Here is a 21,045-nt window from a genome sequence, read left to right on the forward strand (position 1 = left end):
CTTGTTTCTCATTGGTTTACGGAAGGAGTTGGGCGGGGAAACCCGTGAAGACTTAGTTAGCAACAGCTATTGGCCAACTCTCAAGCCAATTGGTAAAGGGGCTCTCGGTTCGCGCGCTCTGATTGGCTGAGCGAAGGAAGAGGCCTCTTCCCCCCGCCGCCCGCGAGCTTGGGGATGGAGTCCCGGAGCGGCTCTAGCTCGGAAGCGGAACCCCTGTGGCGACAGGTGAGAGGTCGGGGTCCCGGGACAGGGTGGCGCGAAGTCCGAGGCCGAGACCCAGGACGACCCTGGACCGGGCTCCCGGCTTCTCTGGCTTAGTTTCCCCAACTCTGAGAATCCGTCCTGACGAGCCGGCAACCTGGAATCTGACAGACCGGATTTGGAGTTTCGGACAAGCGATAGGCCCCCCCCACTCCGAGCCTGAGTTTCCCCCGCTAAGAAACAGGAATCACTGTAGTATATACTTAGCGCATAGTGCGGTTCTGGTCTCACGCTATTGAGGTAAACCCTTAAATGGATGGTAGTTTTGCATTATTTATAAAAATCTAAAACGCGCACACGTACGCCCAACAAGTCACTTTCTAGGACTCTGTCTTGTAGAGAGCCTGACTTAAGTGTGCAAAAAAAAAAAAAGTATAACAGCTGTTTTCTGCACCCTGTTTGTAATTGTGAAACGTTAGAAACAGCCTAAATGTCCAGGAAAAGGTTCCTTCCGGTTCATGATTTCATTTAAATTTCTATCTTTAATAGTAGTAATAATAAAAGCTGGAACCAAGAACAGAGCCATTAATAAGTAACTATGAGTATTTGAGTGATTATGGTGTGCCAGACCATAAGTGTTTCCCTTGCATTATTTAATTTAATCTTCTCAAAACCCATTGAGATAAGTACAGTTATTGTCCCCGTGTAACTTTTTTTTTTTTTTTTTTTGCGGTACGCGGGCCTCTCACCGCTGTGGCCTCTCCCGTTGCGGAGCACAGGCTCCGGACGCGCAGGCTCAGCGGCCATTGCCCACGGGCCCAGCCGCTCCGCGGCATGTGGGATCCTCCCGGACTGGGGCACGAACCCGCGTCCCCTGCATCGGCAGGCAGACTCTCAACCACTGTGCCACCAGGAAAGCCCCCCAGTGTAACTTTTGAGGTTCATAGCTATTTGAGTGAGTTAGCTAAGATGATATCACTGGGGAGTGGAAGAGCTGGATTTGAACCCAGATCTATTTGATGTGTCTAGCTGACTGCTACCCTGCACTGCTTTTTTGGGCACATAACAAATGCTGATGGTAGCTGCCTTTTTTATTATAATGGTGAGCTTGAACTAGGCATTTTCTAAGTTCTGGGGACCTTCCATCCTCTTTCTGGCTTTCCTTTTCAGGACTCCCAGGAGCCATGTTGTCAGAAGTCCTGCTAGTGTCTGCTCCAGGGAAAGTCATCCTTCATGGAGAGCATGCCGTGGTCCATGGCAAGGTACAAGGCCCCCTGAGCCTCTGAGAATTAGGAACTGCTTCTCCCTGATGCTAACCTTAAAAGAAGCTGAAAGGAAGCCTTGAGGCATAGCTTGGGAGTACATCAGAGAGGAGGTCAGTTTCTCCCCAGCTGGGCAAAGAAAAGACAGGTCTTAGGCCCTCTGAAGGGCTTCTCTGGCCCACCCAGTAAGAGAGCAAAAAGGTGACATGGAAAGCCCCGTGGGTGGAATGAGGCCACTTAGGAAGTGAGCTTCGGTGGAGAAGAGAAGAGTTTTAAGGACTAAACTCTGGGGAAAACGAGTAGGATTCTGCAAAGGAGCCTGAGACATGCATTGTCTCATTTACCTCTTACAACTACCCTCTGATGTTAAACTTTTATTATCCTATTTTGCAGACGTGGAAGCTGGGACTTAGGAGGGGATTGGTAACTTGATCAAGGTCCCGTACACCTCGGTAGAGCTAGGAGTGAACCTAAGTCTGCTTGAACCCAAAGCCATGCTTTTTCCACTCTTTCAAGCTGTCGTTTTTCATATTTTTAACTTATATTTATCTTTGAAAGCATGGTGATTATGGGGAAGCCATTCCTTGGTGTTGAGAACGTGTGAAGTTTTACGTGGGGAGGGCAAATATAAGTAGGTATTAACTCCTGATTGACTGGTAGTGGCTGTGCCTAGGCGCGTGGGAGAGGGTGCCAAGGTTGATTAGCAGTGTCTGCCAAGGGCATAGGTGAGAGTAGCCTGTGTGCTTGTATTTGCCCTCTCTTCTCGGCTCATTGACAAGGGCCCCTTTTTCCTAAGACAGGAGCCATGCTTGTTGCCAACCACGCTCAGGCTAACTGCTTGTGCCCTTCATTCTATAGGTAGCACTGGCTGTGGCCTTGAACTTGAGAACATTCCTCCGGCTTCAGCCCCACAGCAATGGGAAAGTGGGCCTCAACTTACCCAACATTGGCATCCAGCGGGTCTGGGATGTGGCCAAGCTTCAGATGCTGGACACCAGCTTTCTGAGTAAGTGCAGGGAGCAGGAACCAGGTGCGGGAAGAGCCTGGGCCCCGAAGAGAAGGGGAAGGAGGACAGCTGGGCTGTCAGCCCAGGCTGTCCCCAAGGGACCAAAAGCCAGCCACTCTGGGGGTGTTTTCTCTCCTGTCCCCACAAAAATAGCTTCACTTATTTATCAATATTTTTTAAATTTAAAAGCATAAAGTGATGCACTGGGTCTATGTGAACCGTTGGGACAGGTCATCAGGGCCTACTGTTGAGTGAAAAAACACAAGATGCAAAACAGCACATATAGATTAAGTATCAGTGGGTATGTAAATGCAGAGAAGAGGCCTGGGAAGATATATATCCACTGACAATGGTGATTAGTTATGTCTTGGAGGGTCCTTCGGTCGGGGAGTGGACAAAGGGAACCTCCCTTCTACAATGTTGTTTTAACAAAGAGAATGTTTTGGTGTTTTGTGTGATTGAAGATCGTTAAAAATAAAAGTAACTTATGTTACTGGAAAATACGGTCAATGCTGAGAGATGTTGCCAGGAAAAAATATCCCCAATTATCACTGCCTCCCAGTCCACCCCCCGCAAGACAACGCTAAGCATTTTGGTGTTCATCCTTCTGGGTAATTTCCTGTAGACTAGTAGTTTGATTGATTGAGATCGGGAGAGAGCTTGTTTTTTACACAAAATTGGATCAAGCCACATAAACTTTTTTTTTCTTTTCTCTTTCTTTTTCCTTCTTTTTGTTTCTTTCTTTTTCTGTTTTCTTTTTTTTCTATTTTTTTTTCCGTATAAACTTCTTAGAAGCGTGTGGGATTTTTGCCTTCTTCAAGATATTGGGGCTCTCTTCCCATGCCAATAAATAACGGCCTCCGTGCTCATTTTTGCTAGTGTTGGGACTGTTTTGTCCACTCCTGAGCAGACACAGTTCGTTCATCAGCGGAGTGGCTGTCTGCAGCAAAGCTGCGGTGTGTTCTTCGCTCTCAGTGCCTCCTGTCTGGGCTGACACCTCATCCTTTGGAACAGTGTCTCCCAGCCAGGATGGGGCAAGTGAGACTCCTCCAGGGGCCTTTCTTTTTTAAAAAATAATTAATTAATTAATTAATTATATTTGGCTACGTTGGGTCTTCGTTGCTGTGCGCGGGCTTTCTCTAGTTGCGGCGAGCGGGGGCTGCTCCTGATTGCGGCGCGCGGGCTTCTCATTGCGGTGGCTTCTCTTGTTGCGGAGCACGGGCTCTAGGCACTCTGGCTTCAGTAGTTGTGGCGTGCGGGCTCTAGAGCGCAGGCTCAGTAGTTGTGGTACACGGGCTTAGTTGCTCCGCGGCATGTGGGATCCTCCCAGACCAGGGCTCGAACCCGTGTCCCCTGCGTTGGCAGGTGGATTCTTAACCACTGTGCCACCAGGGAAGCTCTAGGAGCCTTTTCCAGACGGTTCCCTGTACCCCATGAGAATCAGTCCACAGCTAGTCACTCAGCCACTCCCAAACCCTGCAGGGAGATGAAGGAAGAGTTGAAAACCCACAATTTCAAGCAAGCCTCAGTTCTGCCTTGAGATCCCCGGGGGAGGTTTTTGTTGTTGTTGTTTTAACAGTACAGATGGCTTCCTGGCCCTGCCCCTCTCCTATTGAGAATCGGTGGTGGTGGTAGGTGACCCGGCGTGTGTATTTGGGTGATTGCAGGGACAGCCTCAATTCAGAGTCACTACTTTGGAGCAACCTGGCCCTTGCTCTCCGTGCTACCCCAGGCCACTCAGCCTGGCCGGAAACGTTCCGTGAGAACTGGGTGCTACTTTTGTATGTCAGTAGCACGGATTGAGCAGCCAGGTATAGTGGCACACGTCTCAGACCACCTGTCTGAGACTCCCTGTGTGAGCCTGGGAGGGTCACTTACCTCTCTGAGGCCCTGTGAGCAGAGTCATGATGCCTGGGAGGGTTGCTATGATGATCCCACAGGGTGGGAGGTGGGTGGAGGCTGTGATATGGAGTGTAGTCGTTCGCGAGGGCTCGTTAGGCTACTTCTCCAAGGAGACAAAGGGGATCTGAACTTTTTGGTGTCAAGTTTTCTACTAGGTTGCCAGGGTCTGCCACATTTTTCTTCCAGTGTTTTTTGTTCCCTCCTAATAGTCCTAAACATAGTGAACATTTGGGCATTTATGTGTCCTGGTTTTATGTGTGTGTCCTGTTCTCACTGATTATGTTTTGGGAGAGGAAATAATACTGCCTTTGGTTTTGGTTTTGTACCGTGGAGTGCAGTCCTAGGCCTTTGATTGCGTGTGCGTGTGCGTGTGTGCTTGTGTGTATTTGAAAACTACTAGCAATTAAGCCCTTACTGTATGCCAGGAGCAGTGCTAAGGATACCCTGTACCTTATTTAAACAACCCTGGGAGGATGTACTGCTGTTATCTCTGTTTACCAAGGAGGGAAACTGAGGTGCAAATAGATTAAGTCACCTACTCAAGGTCACAGTAACTGGCACAATCAGGGCCCAAACCCAAGTCTGCCTGCCTCCCAAGCCTGCAGTCCCCTGACACCCTCAGCTGTGGTGCTGGACCCTGAGTCCATGTCCATCCAGATGCTGACTCCCGTGATTGCTCGGCCTTTCGTATTCTGGTGTCTATAAAAGCCCCGAGGCCCTCTCACCCATCCGCTTGCACTTGTTTGCCCATGTGACAGAGCAAGGTGACGTCACAGCACTCACCCCGGAGCAAATGGAGAAGCTGAAGGAGGTGGCGGGCTTCCCCGAGGACTGTGCCGACCACGAGCACCTGGCTGTGCTGTCCTTCCTTTACTTGTACCTGTCCATCTGCCAGAGTCAGAGGTGTGTGTGCGGTCGGGGCAGGGAGTCCGGGTGCAGCCTGCCCCGGAAACTGAGCCAGGGTGGTGGTAGTTTTGGCTGCTGGACGATGCACAGGCTCCTTCCCAGGCTCTGAATAACAGCAGCTGTCCTCGCCGCGTGCCAGGAGCCGTGCTAGACCCTACATGTATGGTCTGCTTTCAGGTCTGCTTTCAGTATTCATGGCAACCCCACGAGAAGGACACTCTCCTCATTTTGCACAGGGAGAAACTGGGACCAAGAGAGATAGAGACATTCAGGGCCACACAGCTACTTAGTAAGTGGTGAGAGCTGGGAAATCAACTTAGTTCCCTTCAGTGTCGGCGCCTGCCTTTTTAACCCCACACTGCCTCCTCTGGCCTCTTCGATTCAACCAAAGCCAGATTCCATTCTCAGATCCACAGTGTATCTTCTTCAAGCCATGCCCAGAGAGGCACCCTTGTTCCACATCCCACAGGCTCCAGGGGAACTCCGTGATTAGCAGAGTGAAGCCTGTGTTATGATAAGATCTGGGTTGTCTCCTCTCTCGGGAAAGCCGGCTCCTAGAGGGGGACATTCCTGCTGAGGTGGTATCACATGGTGACAGAGGGCACGGGCTGAGGGTCAGACGGTGTTGGTTCACACCCCAGCGCGACAATTTACTAGCTTTTGTGAGGTTCTTACCCTTCCTGAGCCTCAGTTTCCTCATCTGTAAGATGGGGGTGGTAATAGCACCTACCTCGTAGGGTTCCTGTGAAGTTAAATGAGTTCATTTACTTAAAGTGTTTGATTCAGAGCCTGGCACGTAGCTTGATAAATGTTAGCTATTATCATTATCACCTTCCTCAGAAAAACTGTCAGAGGATTAGAAACATTATACATGAAATGGGCCTAGCACTGTAACTGGCACACAGTGCGGTGGTCCAGAACCTGAAGGGAAAGCCTCAGGGCGCAGCCCTTCACTCGTGCAGCAGACGCTGGCTAAGCGGCCACTAGGCCCGGGCGCTGCGCTGCAGACACATTCAATCGCGTCTTGACACTTGCAGTCCAATGCCGGGGTTTTCACCTTGAGAGGGGCGTGTCCCTTTCTGGGGTGAGGGCGGGGGACACATTCCAGAATCTGATGTGGGTGGGGTGGGCATGTGCAGTTTGAAAAGGCAGATTCAGTCTTATAATGTTATATTTGGAAAACGGGAAGAGTGCTTAATGGAAATGATAGAACCTGACGTCTGACGGTTCTTGCTGAGGGGAAGTAGAGGTAAGGCGCAGCGATTGGGAACTCTCTGCTGATCCAGAGCAGGCCTGTGTTACACGCGGCTGGGAAACGCTGTCCGGCAGGAGAGGCATCCCATGAACACAGTATCAGCGCCCAGGGGGATCATTTGAGGACGGTCTTGCAGGATGGGTAGGAATTCCCCTGGGGGAAAAAGGGGTGCAGAGCTGTCCTGGGCAGAGGGACCAGCCTATGCTGAGGGCAGGGCATTGAAAGAGCCTTGCTTGTGTGGGGAGCAGGAAGGAGTTTACAGGAATGGTCGGTCGGTGGATCGCGAGGCACTTTTAGGAAGAGCTCTGGTTGGACAACAACATAGTGACTTAAACGACCCTCTCCCTATTTTCAAGTTGTCTGATTCGCCATGAGTTCCTGCCATCCAACAGGGGTGCCTTTGGGGTTGGGAGATCTCCCCGAGGTCAGAAAACTTGTCCAGACAATTAAGAGTCAGGCCCTGCCCGTGTCCAGTTCAGGGTCTGGGCCGCCAGTTCAGCGCTGGCCCCTCACAGCCCTTCAGGAGAGTCACGCTCTGCTGCCTGCTGTGTTTCAGAGCCCTGCCCAGCCTGGACATTGCCGTGTGGTCGGAGCTGCCCACCGGGGCCGGCCTCGGCTCCAGTGCCGCCTACTCCGTGTGTTTGGCGGCTGCCCTCCTGACTGCGTGCAAGGAGATCCCAAACCCACTGAAGGATGGCGAGGCCGCCAGCAGGTAATCAGGCCCTTGCCTCGCTCCTTGTCCTTCCTGGGCTCTGCACCCTGCACCAAGAGGAGAGAGGTGTCCCTTGGCCACGTTACAGCTGAGGACACTGGGGGACAGGGCGGCCACACAGCTAGTGATGGCAGAGCTAGATCTGGACCCAGCGGTCTGAATCCAGAGCCTGAGCTCTTTGCCCCCAACCCGCCACCCCTCCTTGCCTCCTTTGGGTTCAGGTGCCCGTGATTTGGTAGAAAGAGACTGAGCCCAGATGTAGAGGGCAATGGATCAGAGGAGCCATCGGGCCGCCCCTGCCATCGACTCGCTGAGGGACCTTGGCCAGCCTGCTGCCCCCCCACCCCACCCTGGGAGCCTCACTCAGTGAGGCTGTAAATGTCGATACGGATACCCGGCGGGTGTTGCCAGCTGGTACCAAATGGTTATGAAAAGCAGTGTAACGTGCTGAGAAATAAACATAGGAGTGTCCGTCAGGTCAGGGCGTCTCCCCTCCTGCGGGTCCTCGACCCGCAAGGTCGCAGCGTCTCCTCCGCGGCTTATTGTAAGTCACTGAGGCTTGTCCAGACAGGGCTGCCGGTGGACTGTTTCTGTTACTTGGGGAAACTTGAGAAACCGGCCCTAGCGCAGACAATGCAGTTTGCCCTGGGAGTTGGGGATGAGGCCCCAGCATCCAGCCTGGCAGCTTCTTGGTGACACCTGCCCTGGGCCCTCATGGCTCCGGGGAGCCCTCCCGCTGGGGGGCCTTATGTACCAGCCATGTGGGCCCAGCTGTGCTGTCAGGGGCTCTGCTGGCTAAGCCCGGAGGTCGCTTTGGTCCCGGTGGCCACAGCAGGTGTGTGGGACTGTTGATGTGATTCCCGGTCCAAATTCCCCAGGGCTGCTCCGAAGGGCGTGTGCTGGAGAGAGGCTGGGGCGGGGCTGGGGGGGAGGGGCCCGCGGAGGTGGCCGTGGGAAGCATTCGGCAGGTAATGAGCCCGTAATGATTGCACCTGCGGGGGATGTGAGGCAGCTATTCTCCGGAATGGTCTTCAGGAATCTCAGGTTTGCCGGTTAACTGGCTTCTCTCTGGGGCTCCATTTCCTCATCTGAAAGTGAGGGGCAGCACCTATGATCCCTTGGGTGGGGGGAGCTTCCAGTCTTGACATGTGCTGATCCCGAGATAAGATGGTGACTCAGGAAGGAGGCTTCAAGACAGCCGCTCATTACTGTGTGCTGATCACTGCTTCTAGCCCAGAGCAGTGAAGGCCGTGTTGCCCTGGGTGTCCCAAATAGACACCTGCCCACAGGCCTGCCAACTGGCTCTGCCTTTCAGAGGATATGGGTGGTTTTGTGTGCGTGCGTGCATGTACACGCCTGTGGGTGAGCCAGTGTCCAATGTGCACGGGGGTGTGGTCTTTCTCGTGCTGCTTCCTTCCACCCAGTTCTCCCACCTCCCCTGAAGACCCATCATTCCTTCTCAGAAGCTGTGAAGAGAGCAGACCCACCCGCCCTGCCCCCCAGCATTTCCCAGTCGGAAGGAAGGCTCGAGTTTGCAGAGTGGGCCAGGCCCTGGGCTATGTTCAGCTACCCCTTCCCCACCTTGCTGGCTTGCTCGCTCACTTTTCGGTCCTGGAAAGGGCCAGTTCTTGTCCAGTTCCAGGAGTAACACGGGCTACACAGCCTCGGGCTGGACTGCTCTCCCGCTATGTCTTGCCTCACTGACCCACCTTGTCCCTCAGCCCCTCCATTCAGAACAGGGTGTGCCCCGTCCAGCCGGCATCGCACTTCCCAGAGGCTGTAGTTAAGTTCTGGTGGCTTCCTGACATCTGCTGTGTATTAGACTCCAAGCTGCAAGCAGTTAAGGACCACGTCTGTGTGGGCTTAGTCACAGGTACATAGTAGATGCTCAATAAATATTGGACAAGTGAGTGAGTCTCGTCAGCACCAAAAACGTCAGTAGTTAACGAGCTCAGGCAGTGAGTGGTACTGTGATCTGAATCTCGGTGTCCTCTGCTGTGAGAAAGGGGATGGTAATTGTACTTTCCCTTTTGAGTTATTGTGATTGTGAGCATTACAGATGGTCCATTAGAGAAAGCCTTTAGCGCAGTGCTTGGCCCTGGGTAATCAGTAGCTTTGAGCAGTGTTAACTCACTATGAGTCATAGCCTCACAACCACCGTGTGAGTCTCAGGTCCCTAAAATCCTCATCTGACAGATGAGGAAAGAGACTCAGAGGGGGTGATTGACTTGCCCAAGGCTCCACAGCAAAGGAGTGGGTGGACCAGGCTTGGAGTGACTCCAGGTGCTGTGATTCCAGGTGGCCTCTTTTTCCAGAGCACATACTCTCCCCTGGGCATTTTACAAAGCACCTGTGTGTTTTTCCACCCCACAAAATCCTCTGTGAGGTAGACATTTTTATCCCTATTTCCCAGATGAGAACACTGAGGGTCGGAGGTGACGCAGTTGCTCAGGGACGCCCAGTGAGTCAGCGGCGGGATGGGGTTCACCCCAGCTCCCTGCTTGATTCCCAGCTCAGCTACACAAGCCCCAGTGGCTTCTGCCGTTTCACGGGGCAGGGACTCGACAGAAAGGAAACGAGCTGAGAGAGAAGGTGGGGCAGTGGGGCTGAGCACTCGCCCTCGTTCGATACTCACATGTTTTGGGTCTGTTCACTTAAACCGTCATTGAGTCCGCATCCCTTCTGGGGAGGCACTGTGGCCACGGGCTGGGGAGGGATCCAGAGATGACCCACATTCCACACCCCTGCGCTGAGCCTGTGAGGAGGGAGGAGTTACCATCCTACAGAGAAGAGTGAGGCTCAGAGAGGGCAGGCAAGGGGCCCAGGGTCACTCAGCTCGTAAGAGGCAAAAAGCAGGATCCCGTGAACTCAAAGCCTTGGCTCTTTTCGCTGTAGCAGGCGAAAAGGCATGCTTTAGGGCGTGCTCTTTAGCCGGAGAGGTTCAGAATTGTTTATTTTTCTCTTCTTTCTGAGTTCGGGGGCCCAAGCCCCTTTGCCTTTTGGTCTCCAGCAAGCCCAGCCTGTGACCCCTGCCCTCTGCTTCCCTCGGTGACCCCCAGCCCCCTCTTCACCACCATGGACAGTAAAGACAAATCTCTGTGTCTCCTTCAGGTGGACTGAGGAGAGCTTGGAACTAATTAACAAGTGGGCCTTCCAGGGGGAGAGGGTGATTCATGGGAACCCCTCCGGAGTGGACAACGCCGTCAGCACCTGGGGTAGGTGCTGCCTCGGGTCTGTGTTCTTTATTTTTAGTCCTTTAGAAATTCTTATGACAAGCGTAGCTGCCCAGGCTCTGTGGGTTTGGGGTGAGCAGCATCAGTGGATTCTGAGGAAGATGGTATTTTCCTGGTGGGAGGGGAACGGGGGACGTCTCAGGGCCTCACATGTCCTGGATCCAAATCTTGGGAGGTGGGCCGGGGCCTGGGAAGCTACGGTTTCAGTGGGACCCCCAGCCCCAGGGGTCCAGATGGTGAAGCTGTGGAACCATTGCTGTGGGGTCTGCAGACCACACCAGCTGGGCTCCCCTCCGGTGAGAACGCCTGCTGTAGTCCCACCTCCACCCCATCGCCGTGCAGCCCATCGGAGGGAAGCTGGATGCCTGCATGTAAGGGAGGGACCCCAAGTCCTGGGTGCAGAGCGCCTTCGCGCCCTCCTGGGCCTTTGCTGCCTGAAGCTGAGGTGCCTAGTTATGGGGTTGAGTCTAGTTACGGTGACACTCTACCCCTACCCCAAACCCAGCCCCTTTCCCAAGAGGCACAGGTACGGAGCTTTTCCTACGACTCTGACCCACTCTTTCTTCTCTTTAGGAGGAGCGCTCCGATACCAGCAAGGGAAGATTTCATCCTTAAATAGGTAATTCTGGGGGAGCCGCAGCTTCCGCGTCTGGCAGGGAAGGGGGGAGCCCCATTTCTTTGGGAAGGAGTGAGGGGCATGTGCCCCTGGGCATCCCCTCCCCTGTGTGGTCCCACAGGGCGTGGGCCGCGAGGAAGCCTGCTCTTTCCTCTCCACTTTAGCTGTTTTTTTTTTGGCTGCGCTGCATGGCTTGTGGGATCTTAGTTCCCTGACCAGGGAGGATTGAACCGTGGCCCACAGCAGCGAGAGTGCAGAGTCCTAACCACCGGACCGCCAGAGAATTCCCCACTTTACCTCTTAAATTGCCGAGAGATCAGAGGGGGAGGTCATGCGAGGCTGCGCCATTCCACTTCCAGGAAGTGGCTGTTTCCCCAGACCTTCATTCAGTTACCTGTTCATCCGTTCAGTTACCTGTTCATCCGTCCATTTGTTCAGTAGACAAGAAGTGATACCTTCCTGTGTTCCAGATGACACTGCATTAGGGCCTAGGGATATAAAGATGAATCTCGGACATAGTTCTGGGCGGTTGGGACAGACATACACACACAAGCCACCAGAAGACAACGTGGGAGTTGCTAGAGTGACGGCATGGGAGTCCGAGTGGACGGGGCATTTAGCAACTTTCAGCTTGTTTTATATTTCCTTCCGCCTTCCCGCCGGAAGCCTTGGAATTACAGACATGCGTATTAAATTCCAACACCCTTTGTTCTGTTTGCACTCAGTGTGGAAACGTCAGCGGCAGGAGTGAAGCTCATGGCCAGCAGGAGCAGATGCCTCCTGGCTCTTCCCTGAGCCCTCCATCAAGTTGTGGGGGGGCAGTGGTTGTCCCGGGGTGCTCTGCCGCCTCAGGGCACCTTTCCACACTCTGAGGGTCCCAGGGCTCCCTGTCACCTTCTGCAGCCAGGGTGGTCTTCTTGGCAGCTGGACAGCAGGTCCTGGCCCTCTGCCTCTGCCAGCTGGGCCGCTCCATTTGAGGCTCAGTGACCTGGCAGGCCATGGTGCGGACTCCTGCCTGCACCTCTGGCATCTCCCCACCCCTGCTCTGTCAGCTTCTGGGAGCCAAGCCTGCCTTTCTGAGGCCCCACATCAGCGTTTCTTTAGCCTCAGCACTGCGGACATTTGGGGCTGGAGAATTCCTTGCAGTGGGGGTGGTCCTGTGCAGCGTGGGATGTTTAGTAGCATCCCTGGGCTCTGCCCACCGGATACCCATAGCACCTCCCCTGTCTCCCAGTGTGACAATCAAAGATAGCTCCAGACATTGCCACCTGTCCCCTGGAGGGCAAGAGCCTCTGGGTGACAGCCACTGCTCCACACAAAGGAGGGAGCGGAACCATTTAGGAGCTCGGAACAGCTTCCTCCGGCTGCTTGTGGAAGCGATGGCAGGGCGGCCTTGTGCCCAGGTGGCAGCTGGCCCTGCCAGGTGGACCGAATCCACGTGCAGTGAGAGCAGGAGCGAAGGCGGGATGCAGAGGTCTGTGGGCCCGTGCCTGCCCTCAGCCCACGGGTTTTTGGAGGAGGCAGTCATGGCTGTGATCCTCGGCACACAGGTGTCCTCGGGGTTCTGAAGCCACTGGGGATGACAGTCATAGGCAGGCTGCAGACCTGGGGAGTCCTTCTCAGGGCAGGGGCAGGTCATTCACTCTGTTCCCTGTGAGCCTGTTGTATCCTAAGCCCTGAACTGGGCCCTGGGGACAGAAGATCAATGCAGATGTGGCCAGGCACATGCATGGCCTCTGGGGGGAATTAAGAGCTGAGCGCTGGAGGGTTTCCCAGGCATGCGGAGGCGTGGGGAGAGGCCCCAAGGTGTGCACAGTGACCGGTGGTGGTGGCGGGGTGGTGGCAGATTCTCTGGGGTCCACAGGCTCAAGTTTGAGCCCAGCTCTGCCATTTGCCTGCTGGGGGCCCTTAGGTGAGTCACTTCTCCTGAGGCCTCTGTCTTCTCATTTACGTAATAGGGATCCTGGGCATGAAATCAGAAACGGTATTTATCAAGTGCTTATTCACTCCTTCCTGACCAAATTCATTCATCCAGTCTACAAATATCTCTGAAAAACTACTGGGTGCTGGGGCCTCAGCAGGGAACCCAAAGTCCCGCCTTCATGGAACTCCCACTTTGTGGGAGGACAGCCCACAGACAGATGTCTCTGTAAGGGCACGGCAGGCCATCCCCACGGCCTTAGGACACATAAAGCAGAGTGAGGGCCGGAAAATGAAGGGGGAAGTTGGGCAGGCTGATCAAGGGAAGCCTCTAACCAGACGGCATTTGAGCAGAGCTGCCGAGGCCGGGGCAGGTCCCTGGAGGAGGAGACGCACGTGCAAAGGCCCTGAGGCAGGAGTGTTCCTGCCGTGCTTAGCAGCAGCCAGGAGGCCAGCATGGCTGAGTGGAGTGAGCTCCAAGGGAGGGCAGAGATGAGATGAGGCTGAGGACATAGCCAGGCCCAGATCACTTACAGGGCATAGCCCCAGGTGGTGGTCATTGGATGTCATAGTACCCTGAGTTTTGTGGGGCCCGCAGGGCTAGCATCAGGCCCGTTTGCAGAGGACTTTTTCTGAGAAAGATGAAGATGTGATACCCAAAGTTCTCCCATCCCGATGGATGGTGACAGAGCGGCTGACCTTTGCTGCTGGTTACAGGGCGCTGCGGCGAGCAGATGGCAGATTCTCTGAGAAGCCAGGAGGCCAGACTCCACATTAATCCCGCCAAAGGCTTAAAGAGGAGCCCTTGCACCCCAGACCACGCCTGGTGCTTCTCAATAAAAAAATAAAATAAAAGCATTGTTTGCGGAGAGGATCAAGATGCGACCTCTCAGAATGCTGCCCTTTTGAGGAATGGCTTGTCTTTAAAGGGAAGAGAAAAGCCAAATAGAATGTTCATCGTTTGTAAAGTTAAAAAAAAGCCAGTCTCCAAGGCTGAGAATCGATATTAATTTCATGGGCTTATGGGCGGTGAGATCAAGCAGGTTTCTGACAGCCTTTTCTAGCCCTGTTGGATTTTACAATCTTGATCTGTGAAAAGAAAAGCGAATAAACGTATCAGGGGCCTGTCGGTCTCCAGCTATCTCTGGCTAGAGCTCATCCAAATTCTCCACGCTCTGTCCCTGGCCTTGGAGCAGTGCTCTGAAAGGCAGGTTGGATTGACAAGAAAGAGTGGCTTAAGTCCCCAAAGACAGCCAACCACAAGGACAATTGGGATTGTGGCTTTAGGAGAGATTAGAAAGCCCAGAGGGCAGATGAGGACGACGGGGTCGTGCTGGAGAGCCGGCTGACCGTGGCCACCCCAGGCCCTCCGTTCTCCCATCTGGGGGTGACTGACTTCCTCTAACCACACCTAGTATCATACCAGGGCCACCGGTCTGGGCACCGTCGAGGCAGGGCAAGAACTGGCTCAGAGCGCTGGGACCCTGACTCTCCCATAAGGCTGCCCTCCCCTCGCGTTCCTGTGCCCACTGGAGCATCCTTCTTCCCCATGCCCCCTCCATGACCCATCCCTGGTCCTGTGGCTTTTTCTTTTTGAATCTCCAGCACCCTCCTCTCCAGTTCCCTGGGGTGGCCCACAGGACAGAACCTCAGCCCCTTCTTGTACCCTTTGAACTTCTAACTCCATGCATGCCAGGCCCTCCATGTGCATGTTCGCTCGAGGTTGAATGAATGAATGAGTGAGTCACAAGCCAAAGGAAAATGTCCATCCGCTGAAAGGCCAAAGCAGGGAGGCAGCTGTAGGCGGCGGTGGGCACCCCAGGGTGGGCGTCAGGAACGCATGCTCCCTGGACCTGTCTCCAGCCTGCCATTGACGTCGCCTCCCCGGGCCTCTGCTTCCTGCACTGGGTCAGGGTGGGGCGGAGTACAGGCAGGCCCCCAGCCCTGACCCAGCTGCCCTGTCCTGGGCTCACTGTGGACCCTCTTCACCCCACAGGCCGCCAGCTCTGAAGATCCTGCTGACCAACACCAAAGTCCCTCGCAGCACCAAGGCCCTGGTGGCCGGCGTCAGGAGCAGGCTGCTGAAGGTGCCGCTGGCTCCACTCCTGGGCGGGTTCCCGGCAGGGCCACGGCACTCACGTTTGGGTGTCCAAGCCCTCCCTCTGCCTCGTGGGTTAGTGGAGGGGGGTGGGGTGAAGGGGACCTGGGAAGGTGCCGTCTGTGCAAACCCCTGCCGGGAGGCAGAACAGGGATTGTTAGACGTGCTGGCTTTGCAGTGAGAACCCCCGCTTGGGTCAAGCGTGCCTGGACAAGGCGGGGACCAGGCCAGAAGGAGAGTGGGTCTCCTTAGATGGTGGGTGTGGGCCCTGGGGACACCTCCTCCCCCTGCCCTGGTGCTGGAGCAGCTGTCCAGTGTCTGCCAGCCCCCAGGCCTCATGGGCCCTCTATCCCTTTCCCTGCAGTTCCCAGAGATCGTGGCCCCCCTTCTGACCTCCATAGACGCCATTTCCCTGGAGTGTGAGCGGTTGCTGGGGGAGATGGCGGCGGCCCCGGCCCCAGAGCACTACCTCGTGCTGGAGGTAAGAGCCCGCCTGCAGGATCGGGGTCCCTCACCCATGGCGCTGTCCCAGGCAGGGGCTCCCCATCTGCGCTCAGAATCCCTGGGAGCTAAAACACAGAGTCCGGGCCTGGGCACCCGTGTGTGCACCCGTGAGCACGCGTGCCTTCTTTTGAAGCCTCTTCCCAGGTGACTCGGAATAATCAAGTGAACACACAGACAGCACTGAGGGCGGTGCCTGGCATGTGCTAAGTACGACGGGCCAGGTTTGGGATCATGCATGTAAGGACACAGTCCTCCATAGGTCCAGGAGCAGTTGCTCCCCTGGCCGCTTCTTTCCCATCATGTTTGCTAAGTGCATCTGTTCATGCAGTAACTGTTTGGATCAGACATGGTCTAAAATTCTCTCACTGTCAATACTCCAGCCGCCACCCTGTGCCTAATTCTAGTGTAGAGGTTGAGACTTCACGCTTTGGATTTCCTCAGGCCAAAGTCCGAATCGTGGCCTCACTGGAGTGTCTTAAGAGTGCAGTGAGGCCCTGTGGGTAACACGCGAGCACAATGCCCGACGAGCCACCAGCTCAGCCAGAGGGCCCAGGCTCATTCCCAGACCCGGTCCATCTGGCCCAGTGAATGGACTGCATTAAAAAGCCATCTGGCTTCCCTGCAAGAATCAGAAGATCCGGCAGCCCCAGCTGACATAGCTGTGTGGCAGCGGTCAGCTGGAGGTGCCCAGGGGACCCCCTTGAGAGTGGCCCTGGGGTCTCCATTTCTCCGTAGTCCCCACCACTCCCTAAGTATTACCCACAGCCACTATACTCTTTGCCTGGTGCCTTCCTGTCCCACTGTAGGCATTTGAGTCTGCAGCCCCTGTAATGAGTGGGAACTGCTACTCTCCCAGGTCTCTTCACAAATAATTCCTCACTTAGTCCTACAACAACCTACCTGTGAAGTGGATAAGTTGCCACCCTTTTACAGATATAAAAACCAAGACCTAAAGAGAATGACTTTCTCTGAGGTTTTCCAACTAGTGAGTGGCCCTGAGCTAGGGAGTCACTGACTTACTTGTTTATTCCTTTAGTCAACAATTTTTTTTTGGCCTCATTGCACAGCTTGCAGGATCTTAGTTCCCTGACCAAGGATTGAACCTGGGCCACGACAGTGAAAGCCTCGAGTCCTAACTGCTGGACCGCCAGGGAATTCCTAACAAATTTATAATGAGTATCTACTACAGGCCCGGTGTAGGGACTCCATCTAATTCATCTCTGGGCTTTTGCCCTCGTTCCCCCAGCCTTTGCCTGCTCATTCTCAATTCCTTTCACGTAGAAAGGAAGGGAACACAGTCCTCCCGAGTAGGAAATTAATAATGATGGAGTGCTGCCTAAAATACACCCTGTTGAGCCCCTGGAGAATGCCTCAGAACAGCACGTCGATTATACATCGTGTATATTTTTGGCTTCGGCAGCCGCTGAGATGTGCAGTTCGCCTCCCGGACACCTCTGTGCTCAAGCCAGCGAGCTGTTCTCCTGTGTCACAGCCTGTCATCTGATCCTTGACAGATTTTGGATCAGAATGTGACAGGTGTCTGGAACCTGCCTTGGCAACGTGACACCTGGTGCTCAGGCGCAGAGAGAGGCCCCCAGAAGTTTTCCCTCCCATCCAGCCCTCGGGGCCGGTGAAAGGCACCCGAGGCTGCCACCGGGCCATCACGCCTGTCTGCTCGTTTGTCAAAAGTACTGGGGTGTGTGAGGCGGGCTGCGGGGGGGAGGCAGACCCGACCCTGCCCGACGGCTCCAGGCAGGAGAACCAGGTGGGCCTCGGCAGACAGCCCTGTGATTGGCAACCCTTATGGCACACGGGCGCTCCCAGGACCCCGGGGCAGAGCTGCATGCTGTCAAGCCGCACACGGCAAGAAGTGGGTGGCAGGAGGGATGCCAAGGGTGCTCTCAGAGGCGGGGTAGATGCACGCTTCGCATCAGGCAGACCCGGCTTCCCGTGCCAGCTCAGTACCTTACTAGCTCAGTGACCTTAGGCAAATCACTTTCTCCTCTGAGCCTCAGTTTTCCCCTTTGAAAAATGGGGATGATAGTAATGCAACCATAAAAGTACTAACAGCAGCTGACGTTTGCCAAGCACTTACCCCATTCCACACATCATGTGAAAGATACCTCATTCCATCCTCACAGCAATGAGGCAGATACTCTTACAATCCCTGCTTTACAAGGGGGGAAACTGAGGCTCAAAGTGAAAGACCTCTTCCCAAGACACACGACCAAGAAGTGGCAGAGCTGGGACCCAAACCCAGGCCCCTCTGCCTCCAGATCCCACATTTGTAACTTCCCTGCAGACCGGAGCTCATCCTCAGAGCCTCAGCATCTAGCAGGGTGCCAGCAGCATGTTGAAGGGATTTGCCAGACGCGATGGAGTAAATGAAATGTAAATAGGGAACGCCTGGGCAGTGAGGGTTGTTAGCTGTGTTATTTCATCAGCCTGCATCTTGTTTGATCTGCAGGAGGGCAGGAATTTTATTATGCATAATCAAAGAAACCTGAACAAACATTTAGCAATTTCCCCCACTTGTGACCTTGTTAGAACTACAAACCTGTTCTTATTCTGAAAATTGGTAGCTGAGGGAGCTGTAGGATGGCATATTACTTGAGACTTCTTTTCCTGCAAATGACAGAAATCCATCGCAACTAGACTTTAGCAGAAAAGGAATTTGTTGGCTTATAACTGACATGACCAGAGGGGACAGCTTCAGGCATAGCTGGATCCAGGGGCCAAAGATCTAGTGTGAAATCTCCATCTTCTCTGTAATCTCTGACCATGTGCAGGGAAGATAACTCTGGCGGCCTACCTCTGAAGTCAACCAGTTTTGGCAGCTTCCAAGGAAAGAGGCAGAGTAAACCCTGGGAGGGATCTCATTGGCCTAGCTGGGGTCACAAGCCTGATCAGTCCCCATGGCCAGAGCCTTCTGTGGCCAGGCCTGGGACATGTGCTCACCACCAGCTCCATCCCAGCCCCGTGGGACGTCCTGCAGGAAGGAGAGGTTCTTTTATCAGTGGAGAGGGACAGTGTGCTGGGTAGTCAGAGCCATTTGCGTTCCCAAACCAGCAGCTGTCACGTGGACAGGGCGGGCACAGGACCTCGACCTCAGGCAGGCCAAGCAGGAACAGAGACCTCTCTCCCTCAGGAGCTCATCGACATGAACCAGCACCATCTGAACGCCCTTGGTGTGGGCCATGCCTCGCTGGACCGGCTGTGCCAGGTGACCATGGCCCACGGACTGCACAGCAAGCTCACTGGCGCGGGCGGCGGGGGCTGTGGCATCACGCTTCTCAGGCCAGGTACCCAGGGGATGGGCAGGGTTGCACCTGGGCAGTTCCCTTGGGAGAAAGAAGAGGCCTCTGAACAGTCTCAGCTCTGCTATATGGTCTTGGTCAAGTGAATTAACCTCTCTGGGCCTTCGTTGCCACATTGGTAAAATAAGGATGCTAACAGTCTAGTTTATATAAGATTGTTGCCTAGATTCAAGGAGGAAAAATGCATTTAGAGAGGCTGGTGCCGGGCTTGTTCCCACCACTTCCTTACCTGCCAAGCCTCCCACGAGCTTGAGAAGTAACCAGGACATTGTCACCACCAACCCTACCAGCCTTGCATCCCCTGCTGCCACCTCCTGATGGGGCCACGATGCGGACTGACCTTGCTACAAAAGAAAGGGGTCTCTTTCCTCTTAGTCTCTGGGGAAAGAGCAGGGCCGAGGATGAGGAACGGGCCTATAGCAGCCCCTGTGCTGGGGTGGGAGTCACTGCTCCTTTTGGTTTCCTTTCTCTCCGTCTCCCCTTCTTGGCCTCCTCCTCCTTCCTTTTCTTGTCCTGCTTTTCCCCTTTGCTCTGCTATGAGCCCTCAGTGGCCCACAGAGGCCCCCTCCACCTCAGTGGGACTCCCAGGCCTCAGGGAGTCACCGTGTCCTAACTTCAGGAGACCTTGACTGTGGGGACCTAGTTCAGGCGGCAATGACGATGGCGAGAGAACATTCTTGAGCGTATGTGGTGTACCAGGCGCTGTGCCAGGCTCTCCACCTGCAGTAGCCCATGCCAGCCTCACCGTGACCCTTGAGGGGTAGGTCTCATTATTATCCCCTTTCCCAGATGAGGAGACTGAGGCTCAGAGCGGGGAAATCATTTGTCTGAGGCCCCACGGCTGAGCCAAGGCCAGGTCCGTGTGACTCGGGATCCACAACCTTCCCGGGGAGGGTGCCAGGCTCGGCATACCAGCAGGAAGACCGGCCCCTGGGCCTGTGCCGTGAGCGGAGACAAACATTCTCCAAGGGAGTGGACGGTTGTCAGGGGTGATCTGCTGCCCTTCCTCCCCACAGATCTGGAGCGGCCGGAGGTGGAGGCCATGAAGCAGGCGCTGACCAGCTGTGGGTTTGACTGCTGGGAAACCAGTATCGGTGCCCCTGGTGTCTCCGTCCACACGGCCGCCTCCCTGGACGCCCCTGTCCGGCAAGCCCTGGATGGCCTCTGAGATGAAACCACCCCGCCACGAAGCCCCTTCCCGATCTTCCTGGGCACTAGAGTTGTCCTCTGTGCCGGCCAGTGGGCACCCAGCTCCTGACGCTGACCGGGAGGACCCCAGCCCCTCTGTGACGCCCTTCCCACTGGCCATGCCCCCCAGTCCCCAGAGTGAGTCAGGCGGCCCAGAAGCCATGTCTGTGTTCTACAACGTTCTCTGGAGCCGGCGGGCAGTGGGGCCATGTGGAGTCCTCTGAGACTCAAGGGCCTCTTTCCTGTCCTCCCTGCAGCGCCCACAGACCCACAAATTCCCTGGCAGAGCTGCTTGGATCCGAGATGCAGGGGTCTGGTTCCCAGAGCAGCGGGCCTTCTCCCTCCTTCCACCTCTGCTCACCTCCCCCAGGAAGCCTTCCCAGGCTGTTCTCTCCAGCTAGACTGGGTTCCCTCAGGCGGTGTCCGGGTGGTGGTCTTTGCCTTCTACCCTGCAGCCTGAGGGTTGGCCAAAGGCAGGGTTGATGTGCAGTTTGTTCCAGTCTGAACCCAAGGGGTTTGCAGAAAAGATGGCAAAGGGGGAATAAAAAGATCTTGAGTAAACAGTGCTTCACTCGTGTCGGGAAAGAAGAGGGAGGGCCTGGTAGTCTCCAGCTGCCCACACCTTCCTCTCCTGTCCTGTCCCTTCTCCAGCCACTTTCTCAGTGGAAAGAAAGGCTTTGGGTCACTTGGTTGTGTGTCTCGGGGGATGGGGCGGGGTTTGCCCAGATGGCCCTGGCCAGACAGGGACGGATGCCCAGACATCAAGCTCTCAGCCCCTCAGCAGAGCTCCAGCCCACTTTTCCAAAAAGGGGAATTTTAAGCTTCCTTCCTTCTCAAATCGTGAGTACCCACTAATCCGCAGACTTTTTTAAGAAATGGAAACAAACCTGCTGTAGGTCATGGAATATTCCTTTCTTTCTAAAAT

General features: G+C 54.8%; 1 protein-coding gene across 1 annotated transcript; it reads left to right on the plus strand.

Annotated features, from left to right (window-relative positions):
• Window positions 1–76: 76 nt before the first annotated feature.
• On the plus strand, window positions 77–20,681 carry MVK (mevalonate kinase). Its single transcript, XM_067700516.1, is given in 12 exon segments — window positions 77–225; window positions 1,372–1,463; window positions 2,322–2,469; window positions 5,130–5,274; window positions 7,089–7,244; window positions 10,356–10,459; window positions 11,051–11,096; window positions 15,010–15,100; window positions 15,476–15,592; window positions 18,764–18,917; window positions 19,949–20,046; window positions 20,048–20,681. Coding segments are annotated over 11 exon segments (1,434 nt in total). The 5' UTR covers window positions 77–225; window positions 1,372–1,385; the 3' UTR covers window positions 20,345–20,681.
• Window positions 20,682–21,045: the final 364 nt, after the last annotated feature.

The sequence above is a fragment of the Pseudorca crassidens genome, chromosome 12 (genome assembly GCF_039906515.1).
Source record: "Pseudorca crassidens isolate mPseCra1 chromosome 12, mPseCra1.hap1, whole genome shotgun sequence".
NCBI lineage: Eukaryota > Metazoa > Chordata > Mammalia > Artiodactyla > Delphinidae > Pseudorca > Pseudorca crassidens.